The sequence below is a fragment of the Bombina bombina genome, chromosome 4 (assembly GCF_027579735.1).
Source record: "Bombina bombina isolate aBomBom1 chromosome 4, aBomBom1.pri, whole genome shotgun sequence".
Classification (NCBI taxonomy): Eukaryota; Metazoa; Chordata; class Amphibia; order Anura; family Bombinatoridae; genus Bombina; species Bombina bombina.
The window spans coordinates 494,966,432-494,985,393 of record NC_069502.1 but is presented as its reverse complement, the minus strand read 5'-3'; the positions used below and the strand labels follow the sequence as shown (position 1 = coordinate 494,985,393).

Here is an 18,962-nt window from a genome sequence, read left to right as displayed (position 1 = left end):
CAATTGCTGATCTGCAGGAGCTAATTCAGACGTTATATTAGTATAAACTGTCAATACTTTGTCTCACATATCTAATTATTGTCCATGTGCCTCTAGTTTAATCATGTTATTATGTCCTAACTAAAAAAAGTTGATTAAAATGTAATAACTTTGGTATTATCTTATGTAAGGGAAAGATAGGTAGCAGGGAACATTTCTGAGAATGAGAAAATCCACAATTTTCAGAGCTAAACTACAAGAAAAGCCAAACTAAAATGTTCTAATAAAATCTTAAGGTGTATTTTATGCCTTTAATGATAAAGCTGTTTTCTCGTTAAAGGGACACTGTACCCAAAAATTTTCTTTCGTGAATCAGATTGAGCATGAAATTTTAAGCAACTTTCTAATTTACTCCTATTATCAAATTTTCTTCATTCTCTTGGTATCTTTATTTGAAATGCAAAAATTTAAGTTTAGATGCCGACCCATTTTTGGTGAACAACCTGGGTTGTCCTTGCTGATTGGTGGATAAATTCATCCACCAATAAAAAAGTGCTGTCCAGAGTACTGAAACCAAAAAAAAGCTTAGATGCCTTCTTTTTCAAATAATGATAGCAAGAGAACGAATAAAAATTGATAATAGGAGTAAATTAGAAATTTGCTTAAAATTGCATGCTCTTTCTGAATTACAAAAGAAAAAATTTGGGTTCAGTGTCCCTTTAAGCATACAGATACTGGGAAACAATACATTTTAAGCTGTTTTATAAGTACTTCATTGTGTTTTTAGGTATTCCAAAAAGAGCTGGGAAAGCGAAGCAGCAATATTCAGGCTCTTAAGCGTTCTGCAAAAGAACTAATTGAAGGAAGCCACGATGATTCTTCCTGGGTCAAGGCACAAATGCAGGAATTAAGCACACGGTGGGAAACAGTGTGCACCTTGTCTGTGTCCAAACAAACAAGACTAGAAGACGCCCTTTGTCAGGTGGGTTAAAACTCTGCCTTTGGAACTGTACATGAAGCATTGGGAGAAGAGGGCTTTATATGAGAAGCCTGCTGTGGTTTATGTATTGGCAGCTACTAATGATCTTAGGCAAGTCATTTAATAGCAGTGCTTCAGCGCCCAATTAGTAAAATGAATGTGTATTGTTATCTCAATGCTTGCTGTCTTGTACTATGCATGAAGCGCTATATCATGTGTAGCTAATGCTTAGCCTTTTGTAGGAAACTGGTTATTCTATTCATAAAGAACAGTGTTTCATATCTTAGTATAATACATTGTCTCCAGATCTCACTGTTGCTGCTAGTAGTAGCCAATGGAAATTGCTGTTACTCAAGTTAGAGCCTGCGCTAGACGTTAGTGACCTTCAGAACATCTGCATTTCCTAGAGCCAGTGCAGATAAAATTATTAACACAGGGACAATGTTGTTGTTTTAAATTTTGAAAATGTAACCCCTTTGGGTATTATTTGTCATGCATTTCATTTTATCACATTGTTAAGTCTGTGACAGTTTTTTTGGTGTGGATATAAAAATTTGGGGCATAATATACAACTTTTTTCTCATGATTGAGATAGAGTAGACCATTAAAAAATATCCAATTTACTTCTATTATCAAATTTGCTTTGTTCTCTTGTTATTCTTTGTTGAAGAGATATCTAGATAAGTAGCGTGCACATGCCTAGTGCACTAGATGTCATTAGATAGTGCTGCCATCTAGTATGGTTGCGAAACTGCTGCCATATAGTACTGCAGGCACGTGCACACACCTGAACTTACCTTCCTACTTTTCAACAAAGAATAAAAAGAAAATGAAGAAAATTAAGTAAATTGGAAGGATTTTTAGGGTTTAATGTCCCTTTAATAACAGCTTATCAGGATGGGGGGGAAAATGCTGCAATCAATTTGTTTTTCTTTCCTTCTTGGATTTGAAACAATGTTTTTTTTTATTGCAGGCAGAAGAGTTCCACTCCGCTGTGCATATTCTTTTGGAATGGTTGGCAGAAGCAGAACAAGCCTTGCGTTTCCATGGCGTTCTGCCTGATGATGAAGAGTCCCTGAAGCCACTCATAGACCAGCACAAGGTAAATAAGTGCTACAGACTTACGTTCCTTTATTTACCACAATATCAAGAGAAAACATTCTTTTAGCTGACTACTGAAAGCCTTTCACAGGTCGACTGTAAGCTTTCACCCTGACTAATAAAGAGTTCCAATCTGACTTATTAAATAGAGATTTAATATTATGTTCATTGGTGAAAATTTTAAAAACAAAAATCTTCATGAAAGTGATAATAAAGCCTAGTGTTTGTGCAATGCTAGGATTTACCAGTGGAACAAATAAAGGGGACTTGCAGGCATGAAGTATAAAATAAAGTAACAAATAAAGGGGACCTTCTGCTGAAAGTTTCTTTATTTGTTACCTTTATTTTATACTTCATGCCTGAAAGTCCCATTGATTTGTTCCACTGGTAAATCCTAGCATTGCACACACGCTAGGCTTTATTATCACTTTACGGTATCTGAAAAAGAAGAACGATCTTTTAGATAAAGAGACGCACAGTCAATTAAAAGACAGCATAACTGCATAATCAACAGATGCATAATATTAAGGCAAAATTCAGTGGCACTTAGGGCTCCATTTATCAAGCTGCAGATGCAACTTTGGGGGCCCTTTGCTTGAGTGAGCCTGAAGCCTAGAGCTAGGAAGCAGCTGTTATCTGGTGGATTAAAATCACCCTGAACATATTAGCCCAAGGGTTATTGACAGCCCCTACTTGCGCACCTTTGGGCTAGCATGAGCAGGGGGCAGCTTTGCACAAGCACACACTTGTGCAATGTTAAATACAGGCAGCATAGTGCTGCCCGCTTGCATGCGATCCTGGGCGGACAGGTTTGCGAAAGTGATCTTTGTCTATCTAGTCTTTATTAAATGGGACTTTTATAGTCTGAATTTCAAATGTGCAACAAATTGTTTTCTGACAAATTACTAAATTTTCTTCAATTTATTTGCCCCTGTATCATGTGACAGCCATCAGCAAATGATAGACTCATATATGTATACTCTGTAAACTCTTGCACATGCTCAGTAGGAGTTGGTGCCTCAGAAACTGTGTATATTAAAATACTGCACAATTAGATAAAAGAAGTATATATATATATATATATATATCTATATATATTAAACTGTGTCTGAATCATGAACGTCAGTGTCCCTTTAATGGAGCATCCTCTTGGTAGAGAAGATGTCATAACACAGATTTGGATTTACTGTATACAACAGGATGTCATTATTTTGTCTCTGCACATATCTAATTATTTTCCATGCTACTCTAGTTTAATCATCCTATTGTGTCTTAGCTAAAAAAAAGTTGATTAAAATGTAATAACTCTGGATGCTTGACTGAATGATGTTCAATGGGTTAATTTCCTTCTTTCATCTTCATTCAAAAACTCACAGTCCAAACATGGTAGATTACTGTGTGAATGTGAAAAATGACGTCATTTGAAAAAAATCATAGTCAGAGATAGGAACAGCACAACAGACAAAAAGGTGCAACTCTGTCAAGGGCTCCAGACCAGGTCCCAAGTACAAATCAAACAGTCCAAAAGACAGCAGCACTCACCACTTCCAAAATTGCAGACATTTATTGAAACACCAAGGTGCACCTTGGTGTTTCAATAAATTTCTCCAGTTTTGGAAGTGGTGAGTGCTGCTGTCTTTTTGGACTGTGTCATTTGAAAAAATACCTTACCACAATATGGATGTCAGTATCAACATCATTAGAGCTGTAAAAAAGTGAAAGACATACATTTTATTTTACTGAAGCATGGTTATCAGTGCAGCTCCCTATTTAGGATTTATTTTAACCCATTGGTTGCTAACAAAGGCAGAAGTTGAGCGCACAGCAGTGTGTGTTGCATTTAGTTACCAGCTGCTCTGTGGCACATATCTTTTAAGTAGGAGCAGACCATATCCTGTGCTCTGCATCTGTAAGTGAACGCAGGTGCATTGATGTTATGTAGCACATTTATTTAATAAAAATCCTCTTTATATATACATGAAATGAGCGACAACTGTAATGTGGTATTTATTAGCATAAAGATCTAGTCAGAAATCAGCTGATGAGATTAATCCCAACACACTCACAGGCAAGAGGCTGCTTAGGGCATTGTGATAGTGACAGTGATTCCCCCCATGAATGTTTTGAGCCCCTTGCTATGCATATAAGACAAATTCAGTAGCATTGTTCATGTTTTAAGCTGTTCATTGTCAGCTAATGCTAGATATAATACTAGAAGATCTAAACTTGAAGCTTACTAAAAGCTTATTACATATTGCACAAATTCTAGATCCTGTTTTCTAAGGGACCTTAAGAATATTTCACACCCTTTATGTTCCCCTAGCTCTGTTATCTGTTTTTTATTATTATGTATTTATTTAGCTATGCTAAATATCACAGGAAAGGTCCTTGCTATAATTAGTAATCATGTAGTAATATGCAGTACAAGCTTCCTCCCTCTGTCTCTCGTTATCAGGACATAAAAGCCTTTGCTTACATTTACTTTTCAGTGTTAAAGATCCTTTCCAGATCCACTTTTTTCTTTGATCTTCTTTCCAGGACCTAACAACCTCAATATTTTTTCTTTTAGGAATTTATGAAAAAAGTAGAAGAGAAAAGGGCTGAATTGAATAAAGGAGCAACCATGGGAGAGGCGATCCTAGCAATCTGTCATCCAGACGCTATCACTACTATTAAACACTGGATTACCATTATCAGAGCCAGATTTGAAGAGGTTTGTGTGATATTATACAGCTATTAAAATACCACATTTCCACTTCATATTTCTCCCCAGATAAATAGAACATCCTGATTTATGATTTATCTAATAATTTGCCAGATAATATTCCACTATTTTTCTGCATGAAATGTCTGTTTTAATAAATATTACTTAATGATTTCTTATATGACATTTTATTCCTTTATTTATTTTACATGATAGGTTAGCTGGATGTTATTGATCATAACATATTAACATGCTACTGGCTCATGGACAAGTGTACTATTTTCTTTTCTTAGGGATAAAACTGCATGACAACAGGGAAACACATATTTAAAGGGTCAATAAACTGTTGGACACAAATATAATAGCAGGGTTACTACTCATTATGCTATTGTGCAGCGCTCTTCATAGCCGCTCCCTTATGTTAACTCCATAATAGTACCATTTGGTCAAGCTCTGCATTTTTATACTGGACACCACCATATTACTATTTTAGAGGTTAGGTATTCTTACACTCTGTGACATTCACAGATCAGTGACATTACTGGCTGTTTGACAGCTGTATTGTGCACTTCAGGTTTGTGGGCATGATACAGAGCATGCACTTTACATGCTGGCGGTGGCTGCAACGCTCTATATTATTCATGTTACATATGCAAAACAGAATGAGAAGCAGTTTTCCTCTGTGAAAACACAATTGGGCAGAAAGAAGCTACTACCAGGTGGCAACCGGGCCATAGAACAAGCTATTGATGCTGCTGTTCGTTCCTGGCAGACTGCTTCTCATTCTGTTTTGCATATATAAATATGACCCTGGGGATAGTCTCCCTAAGGGTGATGGGGGAAACCAGACGTGGACTCCTTGCCCAATGTGCTTAGAGGGAGATGGCTGCACCTCACTGACGAGGCCCAAAGGAGGCCGAAACGATAGTCTGGGGTTGTCATGTTCTTTGTTCAGAGGAGAATTGCCTGGTATTTCAGGGCTGGACTGACTATGTTGGTGGGATCAGACTGATATACTACAGGAAAGTTTTCCTCTGTGAAAAGCACAATTGGGCAGAAAGAAGTTACTACCAGGTTGCAACCGGGCCATAGAACAAGCTATTGATGCTGCTTTTCGTTCCTGGCAGACTGCTTCTCATTCTGTTTTGTATATGTAAATATGACCCTGGGGATAGTTTCCCTAAGGGTGATGGGGGAAACCAGATGTGGACTCCTTGACCAATGTGCTTAGAGGGAGATGGCTGCACCTCACTGACGAGACCCAAAGGAGGCTGAAACAATCGTCTGGGGTTATCATGTTCCTTGTTCAGAGGAGAATTGCCTGGTATTTCGGGGCTGGACTGACCATGTTGGCAGGATCAGACTGATATACTACAGGAAAGTTTTCCTCTGTGAAAAGCACAATTGGGCAGAGAAAGAAGCTACTACCAGGTGGCAACCGGGCCATAGAACAAGCTATTGATGCTGCTGTTCGTTCCTGGCAGACTGCTTCTCATTCTGTTTTGCATATGTAAATATGACCCTGGGGATAGTCTCCCTAAGGGTGATGGGGAAACCAGACGTGGACTCCTTGCCCAATGTGCTTAGAGGGAAATGGCTGCACCTCAGTGACGAGGCCCAAAGGAGGCCGAAACGATCGTCTGGGGTTGTCATGTTCCTTGTTCAGAGGAGAATTGCCTGGTATTTCGGGGCTGGACTGACCATGTCGGCGGGATCAGACTGATATACTACAGGAAAGTTTTCCTCTGTGAAAAGCACAATTGGGCAGAAAGAAGCTACTACCAGGTGGTAACCGGGCCATAGAACAAGCTATTGATGCTGCTGTTCGTTCCTGGCAGACTGCTTCTCATTCTGTTTTGCATATATAAATATGACCCTGGAGATAGTCTCCCTAAGGGTGATGGGGGAAACCAGACGTGGACTCCTTGCCCAATGTGCTTAGAGGGAGATGGCTGCACCTCACTGACGAGGCCCAAAGGAGGCCGAAACGATCGTCTGGGGTTGTCATGTTCTTTGTTCAGAGGAGAATTGCCTGGTATTTCAGGGCTGGACTGACTATGTTGGTGGGATCAGACTGATATACTACAGGAAAGTTTTCCTCTGTGAAAAGCACAATTGGGCAGAAAGAAGTTACTACCAGGTTGCAACCGGGCCATAGAACAAGCTATTGATGCTGCTTTTCGTTCCTGGCAGACTGCTTCTCATTCTGTTTTGTATATGTAAATATGACCCTGGGGATAGTTTCCCTAAGGGTGATGGGGGGAAACCAGATGTGGACTCCTTGACCAATGTGCTTAGAGGGAGATGGCTGCACCTCACTGACGAGACCCAAAGGAGGCTGAAACAATCGTCTGGGGTTATCATGTTCCTTGTTCAGAGGAGAATTGCCTGGTATTTCGGGGCTGGACTGACCATGTTGGCAGGATCAGACTGATATACTACAGGAAAGTTTTCCTCTGTGAAAAGCACAATTGGGCAGAAAGAAGCTACTACCAGGTGGCAACCGGGCCATAGAACAAGCTATTGATGCTGCTGTTCGTTCCTGGCAGACTGCTTCTCATTCTGTTTTGCATATGTAAATATGACCCTGGGGATAGTCTCCCTAAGGGTGATGGGGAAACCAGACGTGGACTCCTTGCCCAATGTGCTTAGAGGGAAATGGCTGCACCTCAGTGACGAGGCCCAAAGGAGGCCGAAACGATCGTCTGGGGTTGTCATGTTCCTTGTTCAGAGGAGAATTGCCTGGTATTTCGGGGCTGGACTGACCATGTTGGCGGGATCAGACTGATATACTACAGGAAAGTTTTCCTCTGTGAAAAGCACAATTGGGCAGAAAGAAGCTACTACCAGGTGGCAACCGGGCCATAGAACAAGCTATTGATGCTGCTGTTTGTTCCTTGCAGACTGCTTCTCATTCTGTTTTGCATATGTAAATATGACCCTGGGGATAGTCTCCCTAAAGGTGATGGGGTAAACCAGACATGGACTCCTTGCCCAATGTGCTTAGAGGGAGATGGCTGCACCTCAGTGACGAGGCCCAACGGAGGCCGAAACGATCATCTGGGGTTGTCATGTTCCTTGTTCAGAGGAGAATTGCCTGGTATTTCGGGGCTGGACTGACCATGTTGGTGGGATCAGACTGATATACTACAGGAAAGCTTTCCTCTGTGAAAAGCACAATTGGGCAGAAAGAAGCTACTACCAGGTGGCAACCGGGCCATAGAACAAGCTGTTGATGCTGCTGTTCGTTCCTGGCAGACTGCTTCTCATTCTGTTTTGCACATTATTCATGTTACGTCTGTGCTAAGCTGAAGAGTATGATTCAGCTGTAAAAAAGCCAGCAGCATCACTGATCTGGGAAAGGTAACCACTTATTTCACATGGTGCATGAATATGTGAGCTCCAAAATGATGTGCCCAGTATGAAAATGTTGAGCTTCACCAACGGACAGCTGTAAATGGTTAAAATAAAAGAATAACTGAAGAGAGCTACTGGCACAGGAGGAAAAACAATAGCATGGTGAGTATTTGCCATGATGTTGAAATTCAACAGTTTAATGTCCCTTTAACACTTTTTTAAGTTAACAGAATTTCCAGTCTGCTGCCAGATCTTAAATTACTTTCATTGGAGTTTAGTTGCACTTCTCACTTCAATGTATCAATTTTGTGTTTTATCTTCTAAACTCAGTATTTTTGTTTGGAAAAGCAATAGGTATTTACCAGCATATCAGTTAGAAACAATAGACAGGATATCCCTGACAGACAGGAAGAAACACAGAGTATTTATGTTATATTAATTCTATTATAATTGCTAATAGTGCTGGCATGATGCAGTTGTAGATAATATATTGCTGCTTGAATTAAGTAGGGTCTCTGAAAATTAAATTAATTTACTAGGTAAATGCTGCAAAATTCTTATCTGCTTGCTTTATTTCAAATCACAAGGTTCTTACATGGGCAAAGCAACATCAACATAGACTAGCTGCAGCATTGGAAGATTTAATTTCCAAAAAAGAACTCCTGGAATCATTGTTGTCATGGTTACAATGGGCAGAAACAACACTTAATGAAAAAGACAAAGAGGAGATTCCATTGGAGATAGATGAAGTTAAAGCATTAATTGCAGAACATCAGGTACAATACCTTTAGCAAAATTTTAGAATATTGTTTGAGGTTTGGGAGACTTTGTTAGTAATATTTTGTTTACTTTGATTTGCAGACATTTATGGAAGAAATGACGAGAAAACAGCCTGACGTTGATAAGGTTACAAAGACATACAAGAGAAAGCCAGGCGAGTCTGCTGCAGTCCAATCCCAAATACCTATCTATGGAAGAACAGGAAGTAAGTATAAATGGCAAAGGATCTTAACAGTAGCATTGCTTCCTGTATTCCTTGTTAGTATATATCATATGTGTAGTGCACTAAGGACATTTTTATGCATTTACACATTTGCAAGTTTAATTTGTACTCTAACATCATTTATTTTACTCTAAAATTATTTATCTTAAAAGGAAAACGTTCACCAACACCAACGTTCCCAAATGGCACGCAAGCACAGATTGAAACAAAGAATCCAAGGGTCAATTTACTAGTCAGCAAATGGCAGCAAGTATGGCTGTTGGCTTTAGAGAGAAGAAGACACCTGAATGATGCTTTAGATAGACTGGAAGAGGTAATTTGACAAATCCAATTTCTGTAAATAACTATAGAAATCTATCTTATTGTAAGTATTTCTTTCATGTTGGTAGCACATGTTCAAGGACACACATACATACTCAAATACATCCCCACACACGCTAACGTACTCAAACCCACCTGCACAAACTATAAATTTTTTCATGTAGTTCAATGATAATATATAAATGTGCTCTTGATATGTGTTCTGAGGATTTTTAGGTCTCGATATAAAACAAAAGAATTATATACTCTTCTTTTGCATTAAGATTTTTTTTAGCATATATAGTGAGTTCATTTTTTTAAAACTTGTTTGTTAAAGCTACGGGAATTTGCCAACTTTGATTTTGACATTTGGAGAAAGAAATATATGCGATGGATGAACCATAAGAAATCCCGAGTAATGGACTTCTTCAGGAGGATAGACAAAGATCAAGATGGCAAGATAACAAGACAAGAATTTATAGAAGGAATCCTGTCCTCAAGTGAGTTCTAACACAGTAATTCACATGTGTGTTTGAAAAAATGTAACTGACTTTGTTGTGGAAAAACAGTTTATCAGAGCATGTAATTGTACCACTACTCACTTAGGAATACTATTTGTTTAATCTCTGTTAAGTGTTTAATCACATATATAAATTCCCACCTGCAAGCTGCAGAGAACTGGAAAGACACAGTGAGCCAAGAAACAGTATTAAACAGCAGCATTACTTGCATCACTCCACCAATCACTGGCTGTGTTTAGCTCAGGGGCCTCAACTTTTAAACAGAACCATTACTATCATAGTAAAGGTTCATTTGTAAAACAGAGGCAACCAACACGAGCTTTCATTTTTTGTTCAGCATGAATGGTGTGAAGCATATTATGTTCTTGGTAGAGAATGGAAATTGTTTCAAGTTTTGGAATTTTGGCAAAAAGTGATAATAGTAGAAACGATTCAAAGAATTTAAAACAGTCTTTGCAGTTCAATGAGTAACTGCCACTCTACGCAATTCATTATCTATTCAACCAACATACAGTACTTGTGTTTAATAGTGTAAGCACTTTTATGTATACATTTACATTTCCTAATACTTTTTATTCTTTCATTTAGAGTTTCCAACCAGCCGATTAGAGATGAGTGCAGTGGCTGATATCTTTGATCGTGATGGTGATGGATATATCGATTATTATGAGTTTGTGGCTGCCCTTCACCCTAACAAAGATGCTTACAAACCTGTAACTGATGCTGACAAAATTGAGGATGAGGTACTCTTTTATATGTCTTTGGTTTTGTTACCTTTACTGTTAGATTTAGATATTTATTAAAATGTTATTAAAATGTTATTTAAAAATATATTTTCATATTTCAGGTAACACGGCAAGTGGCTAAATGTAAATGTGCCAAAAGATTCCAAGTGGAACAGATTGGAGAAAACAAATATAGGGTACGTTTTTAAATGCTTTGTCAGAATATATGCTCTTATTAAGAAAACATTTTGCAGAAACATCTTTTTTTAAAACAAAAGCCAAGATAATTGTAAAGTCATCCTTTAAATTATTATTTTTCATAGGACTGACTTGTCTTTTCTATTAGACTTTATGGCTAAAGTTAGTGATTTTACGTCCATGTCAGAATGTACAAAGGTTTTTGCCAGTTGGATGCACAACTTATATAACACATGTTACACCTCACAAATGCCACTCCTCCTTTTTTCTATTTCCTGGTTTCTCCGGAAAACTGGAACTGCACAAGCCCCACCCCATAATGCTGTAACCCAATACCCAAGACTACAAAGACTCCACCTATGGACCAATAGCCTCCCAGTCCCAAGAAGAAACTGATATAGTGCTTGCATATTAAAGAATGGTGCTGATGCATTAGCAATATAAACAACTTAAATTAATAATATAACAAATGACATCATGAAAAATAAATTACTACACTAATTATTTTTTTCTCTCCATTTCTCATCAGTTCTTCCTTGGAAATCAGGTATTAAAGAGTAAACATTTGTTTATAATCATCAAAGCTTGGAGTGTGTGATCTTACCACCTTACCATAGCTTGCAAATTTATTGTGCTCTGCTGTGGGATAACTGTATTTGTGTTGGTAAAAGGGGCTTTGTTGCTTTTTTTCCTCCATTTTAAGAATCAGCTTCATCCCTATAATTCTAATATGGGCTGCAGGGACATTTACATAAATGTATTGCTTAACCATAATCATTTTCATATTACTTGTTTCCCTACTAAAATATTAATTCAGTGTTGGGCTTAGAAGAATTTATTGAAATTATTGTTAACCTATTGTTTAAACCAGGTATGCCCAAAAGGTCTACCTGGAGATCTGTACTGAAAGAAAAAGACTATAGTACTAATATCTTTTCACTTTAAAGTAACACTGTACTTACAAAAAAAAATAAACTTATAAAAGAGTAGCATTTAAACACGTTGATTTGTTTTCATGAAAAATGTAACGTTAAAGGGCCATTATACACCAAATTTCTCTTTGCATAAATGTTTTGTAGACGATCCATTTATAGAGTCCATCTGGGAGTGTTTTTGTAACAATGTATAGTTTTTCTTATTTTTTTAATAACATTGTGCAGATTTTCAGACTCCTAACCAAGCCCCTCAGTGTCAGAAGTAGACGCCCTTTTTTAGTCTACTGCTGGTTTCTGTTTGTATAATATGTCTTTTCATATGCAGGGGAGGGGGAGTGTCTTTGCCTGGGTGTTCCTTCTTATCTGTTCAACAGTGCTAAACTTGAAGCTTCTAAGTAAGTTTTAAAAAGGGTTTATAATGAAATTTTAGATCAGTATCTGTGCATATTATTCTTTATAGTAGTGTCTATTACATTCAGTTATATGACATTTGGTGTATACTGTCCCTTTAAAGCTGTTATCTGAAAATGGTGTATACTGTCCTTTTAAAGCTGTTTAAATTTAAATTGTTTTTTTTTTATAATTTAAATTTAACTTGTACAGAAGAATTAGTTGTGTATTTCCTACTGGTGCTTGTTGGCTGGTAGCCAATAAACATTTGTAGGAAGTACCTGATAGGTACAAATGATCGTTATACCTGTTAGCCAATGACAATGAAAGTTAATAAGCATTAAAGGGACAGTCTACTTGAAAAAATGTTATTGTTTAAAAGGATAGATACCCATGTTATCTATATGACACACATGAACTAGCACTGTCTTACTGTGAAAAACTGTCATAATGCACTGAAATAAGAGGCGGCCTTCAACTGTTTAGAAATTAGTTTGAACCTACCTAGGTTTAGCTTTCTAAAAAGAATACCAAGAGAACAAAGCAAATTAAATGATAAAAGTAAACTGGAACATTGCATAAAATGCCATGCTCTTTCTGAATCATGAAAGTTTAATTTTGACTTAATTGTCCCTTTAAAGGGACTTTGATATTGGATTAAAATAAATTTAACCAGCTTTTACCTCGTAGTTTATCAAGCAAAACAATGTTTTAACAAATTTAAATGCTGCTTTTTTATATGTATAATAGAATAATTCTGAGTACCACATACCTTTTTAAAGCAACTAAAAATGTAGTTTGCTCAGGTCATTTATTTAAATTGAAAACAGATGTTTTGTATGAGTAAGTTATTTGGCACAACGACATTACAACATGTGGAGTGTTCTACACACACTAGTAGATCACATTGACAGATTTCACAAACAAGTAGATGCTGACTCACTGACATTTGGGCACCCCTGGATTACACTGTAAGGTTAGAATGAAAAAGCACTCAGCACAACTGAAATGCATTGATAGATGAAAGTCTCCCATCATTTTCCTCTGATCATATGTCACAAAGTAAAAATGCATTGTATGGCTGTGTTTCTGTTGTATTGTGCAGTAAATGGTAAAATCATGTCAGCAGTCCATACAATGCATTTTTATTTGTCAATAATCAAAAAAACAACAACATATTTTGTTGTTTATTTATCAAAGGTAGCAAAAAGATTAATTTAATTAAATTATGTACATTTTATGTGATAGTTTATGGAGGTTCTCTATCAGATACAGTTGTTACCATAGATTAGCAATGATACTGGATATCTCTATGTGAAAGTTTAGCACAAGATAACAACTCAGTGAAGGATTACTGTAAATGACAAAAAAAATAAAAAATTAATAGTTATGTTAAATATTAATTTAATTTAGAGGGTAGTTTAAGTGTAAAGGAGAATTTTTCATAGTCTTGACAAATTACAATTTTTTCACTGTAACAAATTATAACATTGTCGTTTTTAAAAATACTTTATTGTTCATTTATATCTAATTTGAAATATTTTTACACATATCAGTTTGCAAAAGATATATAACTCTGGACAAAGCAATAATCTCTATTTACAATATTGGCCCTTTGACTGCATCCTCACTAGCATTCTTATAAATCTTTTTTGATGTTGTTGAAACTAGATACCTTCTACAAAGGGCCATTAATTGCATGATCAACAAATGAAAATGCAATAGCACTTAAAGGTACAGTAAACGTAAAAAATAATTTTACATAATTGTGCATGATGTGCAGAATTATATAGCGTTATCCAAGCGACACCTGCAAAAACTAAAGAGATTTGAGAGATGTAAGCCCACAAACATATACTTACTAAAAGTGTGTCATGGGCGCACTCTATCTGATTACAGTGCACCCTCTCGCAGCATTGAACTAAATGTAGCACGCTACTACGCTGGGTAAGGCAACCTACAGCTTTACCCAGCGCTGGAGCACCCTACATTTAGTTCAGTGTCATTTTCCAGGTGTCACTAGGATAATGTTACGGAATTCTGGACATAGTGCAGAAATATGTAACACTATTTTTTATGTTTACTGTCCCTTTAATTTTATATGAGCAGTAGATTTTTTTTTTCTGACAAATTTCCCTGCATCATGTGACAGCCATCAACCAATCACAGACTCATATACATATACACTGTGAACTTTTACTGGTAGTTGGTGCCTTAGAAAGTTCACATATAAAAATACTGCACAATATAATAATGGAAGAAAATTGGAAAGTCTCTTTAAAACTTCATGCTCTAACTGAATCATGAAAGTTTTAGTGTCCCTTAAGTAGTTCTTTTTGTTTAATAAACTAAATTAATATTAGAATAAATGAAAATTACTTTTTTAAGTAAATAGCCACCATTATGTCAACAACATATATCATTATGTGTTGACTATATACTGGTATTTACCATTCAGATTTGTACAGATTGTGTCTCCAAGAAAATGAAAAGACCCAGTATACTATAGAAACTGGTGGACACGTCAAATAATGTAATAATCTAAGCAGCATTATTATCTGGACTGCTTAGTTGTTTTGAGAAGTTACTGCTACAGGGTGTCTGATTATCATGCATGTTGCTCTTTATCTTACAAGTTTTATTTGTGTTTATCCTGCAGTGATGGTATTAAAATGCATGTAGTAGTAATCGATTGTAAATTTGGGGTGGAACTGAATCTGAAAACCATTATCCCTATTTCAACCTAAACAGCTATTTTATAATCAAATGTTGTGTCTGAAAATTGTGCTTCATAATTAGTTATTTCTTAATTAAAGAACATTTTTAATTTGAAATTCATATAAAGCAATTTCATAGTTATCAAATTGGGATTTTACTCACTGCCATCACATCTAAATTGCTTCATTCCATCTGCTATCAGCTTCACACACGTTTTTATTTATTTTGCAGCAAACATCATGCATGGGTGTTCTACATTGTTTTGACACAAATGAGAAATTATTATGATTTGTTTTTCAGTGCATAATCTGCATGGACAATTACAGCTATATCTGGGTATGAAGAATAGTATATTATATATTTTTTTTTTATTTCTTATTTTAGTTTGGTGACTCCCAACAACTTCGGCTTGTTCGAATTTTGAGAAGTACTGTGATGGTTCGAGTTGGTGGTGGCTGGATGGCCCTTGATGAGTTCTTGGTTAAAAACGATCCTTGTAGAGGTAAGCTGAATCAGGTCCAAGAAAATTGCTCTCTTAATTTATCCAGGAAAAATTGCATCTTGTTTAGCAATCAGATTGGTGTGAAAACCCACCCACATAAATTGTTCTCTGATGTCTCCTATTAAATTTCAAAGTTTCTACTGAAAACATGAAATATCATTTTTATTCAGTTGTAATATTTAATAATGTGTTTTACTGTCTATGTACTGTAAATATTTTACATTACAATATTCTTCACAAAGGGGAAATTAAATATATTCCAGCTGCTAGCAGGGGGTTTCAATCACAAATATATTTTTAAAGTAAATAAAAATGCTTGGTTTTGTTTCCAAGTAGTCATCATAATGGTTTAATTTTCACTCCATAAGTTAGTTAATGGCTTGATTTTTTTTATATAGTTTTTATCTGCATATACTTTTATCAGTTATATAATAATGTGTTGAGTTAAAATTTATTAAGACTGTAGTAACCTGTTCTGATAAAATGTAAGATTTAAATTAACCCCAAAATATTCTCATACTTCCCAGAAAAAAAAAATGTTTCAAGAGGCATCTTTACTTTTCCAGCTGGAAGTTTCTCTCTTCTGTGTTTATAGATTTTTGTTATATATATTTTTTCTTTATTATTATTTACTTTTACTTATGCCAGTGCTGTACGTTTCCTTTCCTACTAAATATCCTCCTTATTTTACTTGACTGGTATTCTGTCATTTCTTCCTAGTTCATCATCATGGAAGTAAAATGTTACGTTCGGAATCAAACTCTTCAATTACTACTCAGCCTCTTATAGGTTGGCAAATCTTTCCTTTTCTTTATTTCTTTATTTTCCTCTCCTCCCTTTCATCTGCTTTGGCATCATTTTGTGCGTATTCTTATTTGGTGTGTAGTTCGTGCATGTGTTTTTCCATTTTGTGTTACTGGGTGCTGTAATTTTGGACTAGCCGTGGTTACCATGCATGGTAAGATGGTGTTTTCCAAACCATTATATAGTGACACGTAGTAGACTAAATTGTCATATATTGCATGTTTGTGCTACAGAATAACAAAAAATTGTGTGTCAAATTAAAGTACAAAAAGAAATGTTATGCTTCGGATTGAAAAATGCTTTGTACTAATTGTTGTTGATATGGTTTAGTGTCTCTAAAATAAAATAACGTTTTACAATCTGTAGTAAATCCTCTCCTTAGTTTTACCCTTGCACGTCTGCGCAAGGATATTTGTATCTGTTAAGTTGATATATTTGACATATCTTTAGGCTAACACTTTAAAGTATTGGCAGATGTGTAACCTTTTGATTCATTTGGCCATACAAGAACAAGGAAAGGGCTTTAAATCATAAAGCAAGTCCTGTTGTCTAGTAAGGCCAAGATTATCAAGGGGTCTCAGCCCCATCGGCTGTAGGTTCGCACAAGCGAGCCTGCATTTGAGATTTAATAAGCAGCAATCATCAGACTGCTGCTTTTCAACCCTATTCTCCAACTGTTATGTGGCGGATATCAAATTTCCAAGACTTTTCTAACTGAGGAGATTGCCAGTCCCTGCCTGCACGCAGCCAACCACTGAGTGCATGTGTGGAATCATAAATATACGGACAGCAGATTCCCAGAGATGATGCCGGGCAGACAGGGGCAAGGATGTAGGTCCGTGTCCACCAGTAGTATGATAAACCTCCTGGCCCTAAGTGTATGTAAGAGCAACTTTAGTCAGTAAGTAACAAAATGCAGATTCACATTTTTTTTTAAAAGTGATCAAAGTGCACTTGCAAAAGGTAAGATAGAAAGACAAAAGCCACTTCATTGTTTGTTTGATTTTTGTTTCATATGTTGAATATGTTTTAGGTTACACACCTTTGACACACTAACATTGCTAATTTATGTGCTTAATGTTTGGTGGCACTGCCTTCCATTTATTTTTGCTTTATACGTTATTGTAAATTGGTCGCATTTACTATTATACATTACAAGGTCATTCCAGCACTTGTGAATTTGAATCATAGCAGCCCTGTGCGCATGTACTGGTAATATTATCCACTGGAACCATTAAAAAAGTGTATAGCAAATACGCATACATGCTTGTAATTATAATATTCATTATCGGCCAGATTACGAGTTTTGCGGTAAGAGGGGTGCATTGCTAACTTGCACATTATTGTCACTGCTGACTTCCCTACAGCGCTGGTATTATAGGTTTTTATAAACCTGGCGTTAAAACGCAAGAAGTGAGTGTAGAGCAAAATTGTGCTCCATACCGCACTCCAATACCAGCCCTGCTTAAGTCAGCGGTGAGCTGGTTATACGTGCTCGTGCACGATTTTCCCATAGACATCAATGGGGAGAGCTGCTTGAAAAAAAGTCTAACACCTGCAAAAAAGCATTGTTTAGCTGAGTAACGCAGCCCCATTGATTCCTATGGGGAAACAAAATTTATGTTTACACCTAACACCCTAACATGAACCCCAAGTCTAAACACCCCTATTCTTACACTTATTAACCCCATAATCTGCTGCCCCTGACATCACCGACACCTACATTATACTTATTAACCCCTAATCTGCCGGTCCCGGCATCGCCACCACTATAATAAACATATTAACCCCTAAACCGCTGCACTCCCGCCTCGCAAACACTAGTTAAATATTACTAACCTCTAATCTGCTGCCCCTAACATCGCCACCACCTACCTACATTTATTAACCCCTAATCTGCCGTCTCCAACGTCGCTGCCAGTATTGTAAATTTATTAACCCCTAAACCTAAGTCTAATCCTAACCATAACACCCCCCTAACTTAAATATAATTTAAATAAATCTAAATAAAATTCCTATCATTACCTAAATTATTCCTATTTAAAACTAAATAATTACCTATAAAATAAACCCTAAGCTAGCTACAATATAACTAATAGTTACATTGTATCTAGCTTAGTGTTTATTTTTATTTTACAGGCAAGTTTGTATTTATTTTAACTAGGTAGAATGCTTACTAAATAGTTATTAACTATTTAATAACTACCTAGCTAAAATAAATACAAATTTACCTGTAAAATAAAACCTAACCTAAGTTACACTAACACCTAACACTACACTACAATTAAATAAATTACCTAAATTAAATACAATTAAATAAATTAAATACAATTAGCTAAATTACAAAAAAAACAAACACTAAATTACAGAAAATAAAAAACTATTTACAAGCTATGTAAACTAATTACACCTAATCTAATAGTCCTATCAAAATAAAGCCCCCCCCCCCCCAAAATAAAAAAAACCCTAGCCTAAACTAAACTATCAATAGCCCTTAAAAGGGCCTTTTGCAGGGCATTGCCCCAAAGAAATCAGCTCTTTTACCTGAAAAAAAAAATACAAACACCCCCCACAACAGTAAAACCCACCACCCACACAACCAACCCCCCAAATAAAACCCTAACTAAAAAAACCTAAGCTCCCCATTGCCCTGAAAGGCATTTGGATGGGCATTGCCCTTTAAAGGGCATTTAGATTTATTGCTGCCCAACGCCCTAACCTAAAAATAAAACCCACCCAATAAACC

At 36.4% G+C, this 18,962-nt stretch overlaps 1 protein-coding gene across 1 annotated transcript in view; it reads left to right on the top strand.

The window, feature by feature from the left end:
• LOC128656482 (dystonin-like) overlaps window positions 1–18,962 on the top strand; it is a 958,955-nt gene that overhangs the window by 925,525 nt on the left and 14,468 nt on the right. Inside the window, 12 exon segments of the mRNA XM_053710402.1 lie at window positions 767–961; window positions 1,932–2,060; window positions 4,629–4,772; window positions 8,708–8,896; window positions 8,982–9,105; window positions 9,276–9,436; window positions 9,761–9,923; window positions 10,533–10,687; window positions 10,792–10,866; window positions 11,397–11,414; window positions 15,295–15,412; window positions 16,133–16,201. Coding sequence (XP_053566377.1) covers window positions 767–961; window positions 1,932–2,060; window positions 4,629–4,772; window positions 8,708–8,896; window positions 8,982–9,105; window positions 9,276–9,436; window positions 9,761–9,923; window positions 10,533–10,687; window positions 10,792–10,866; window positions 11,397–11,414; window positions 15,295–15,412; window positions 16,133–16,201 — 1,540 coding nt within the window.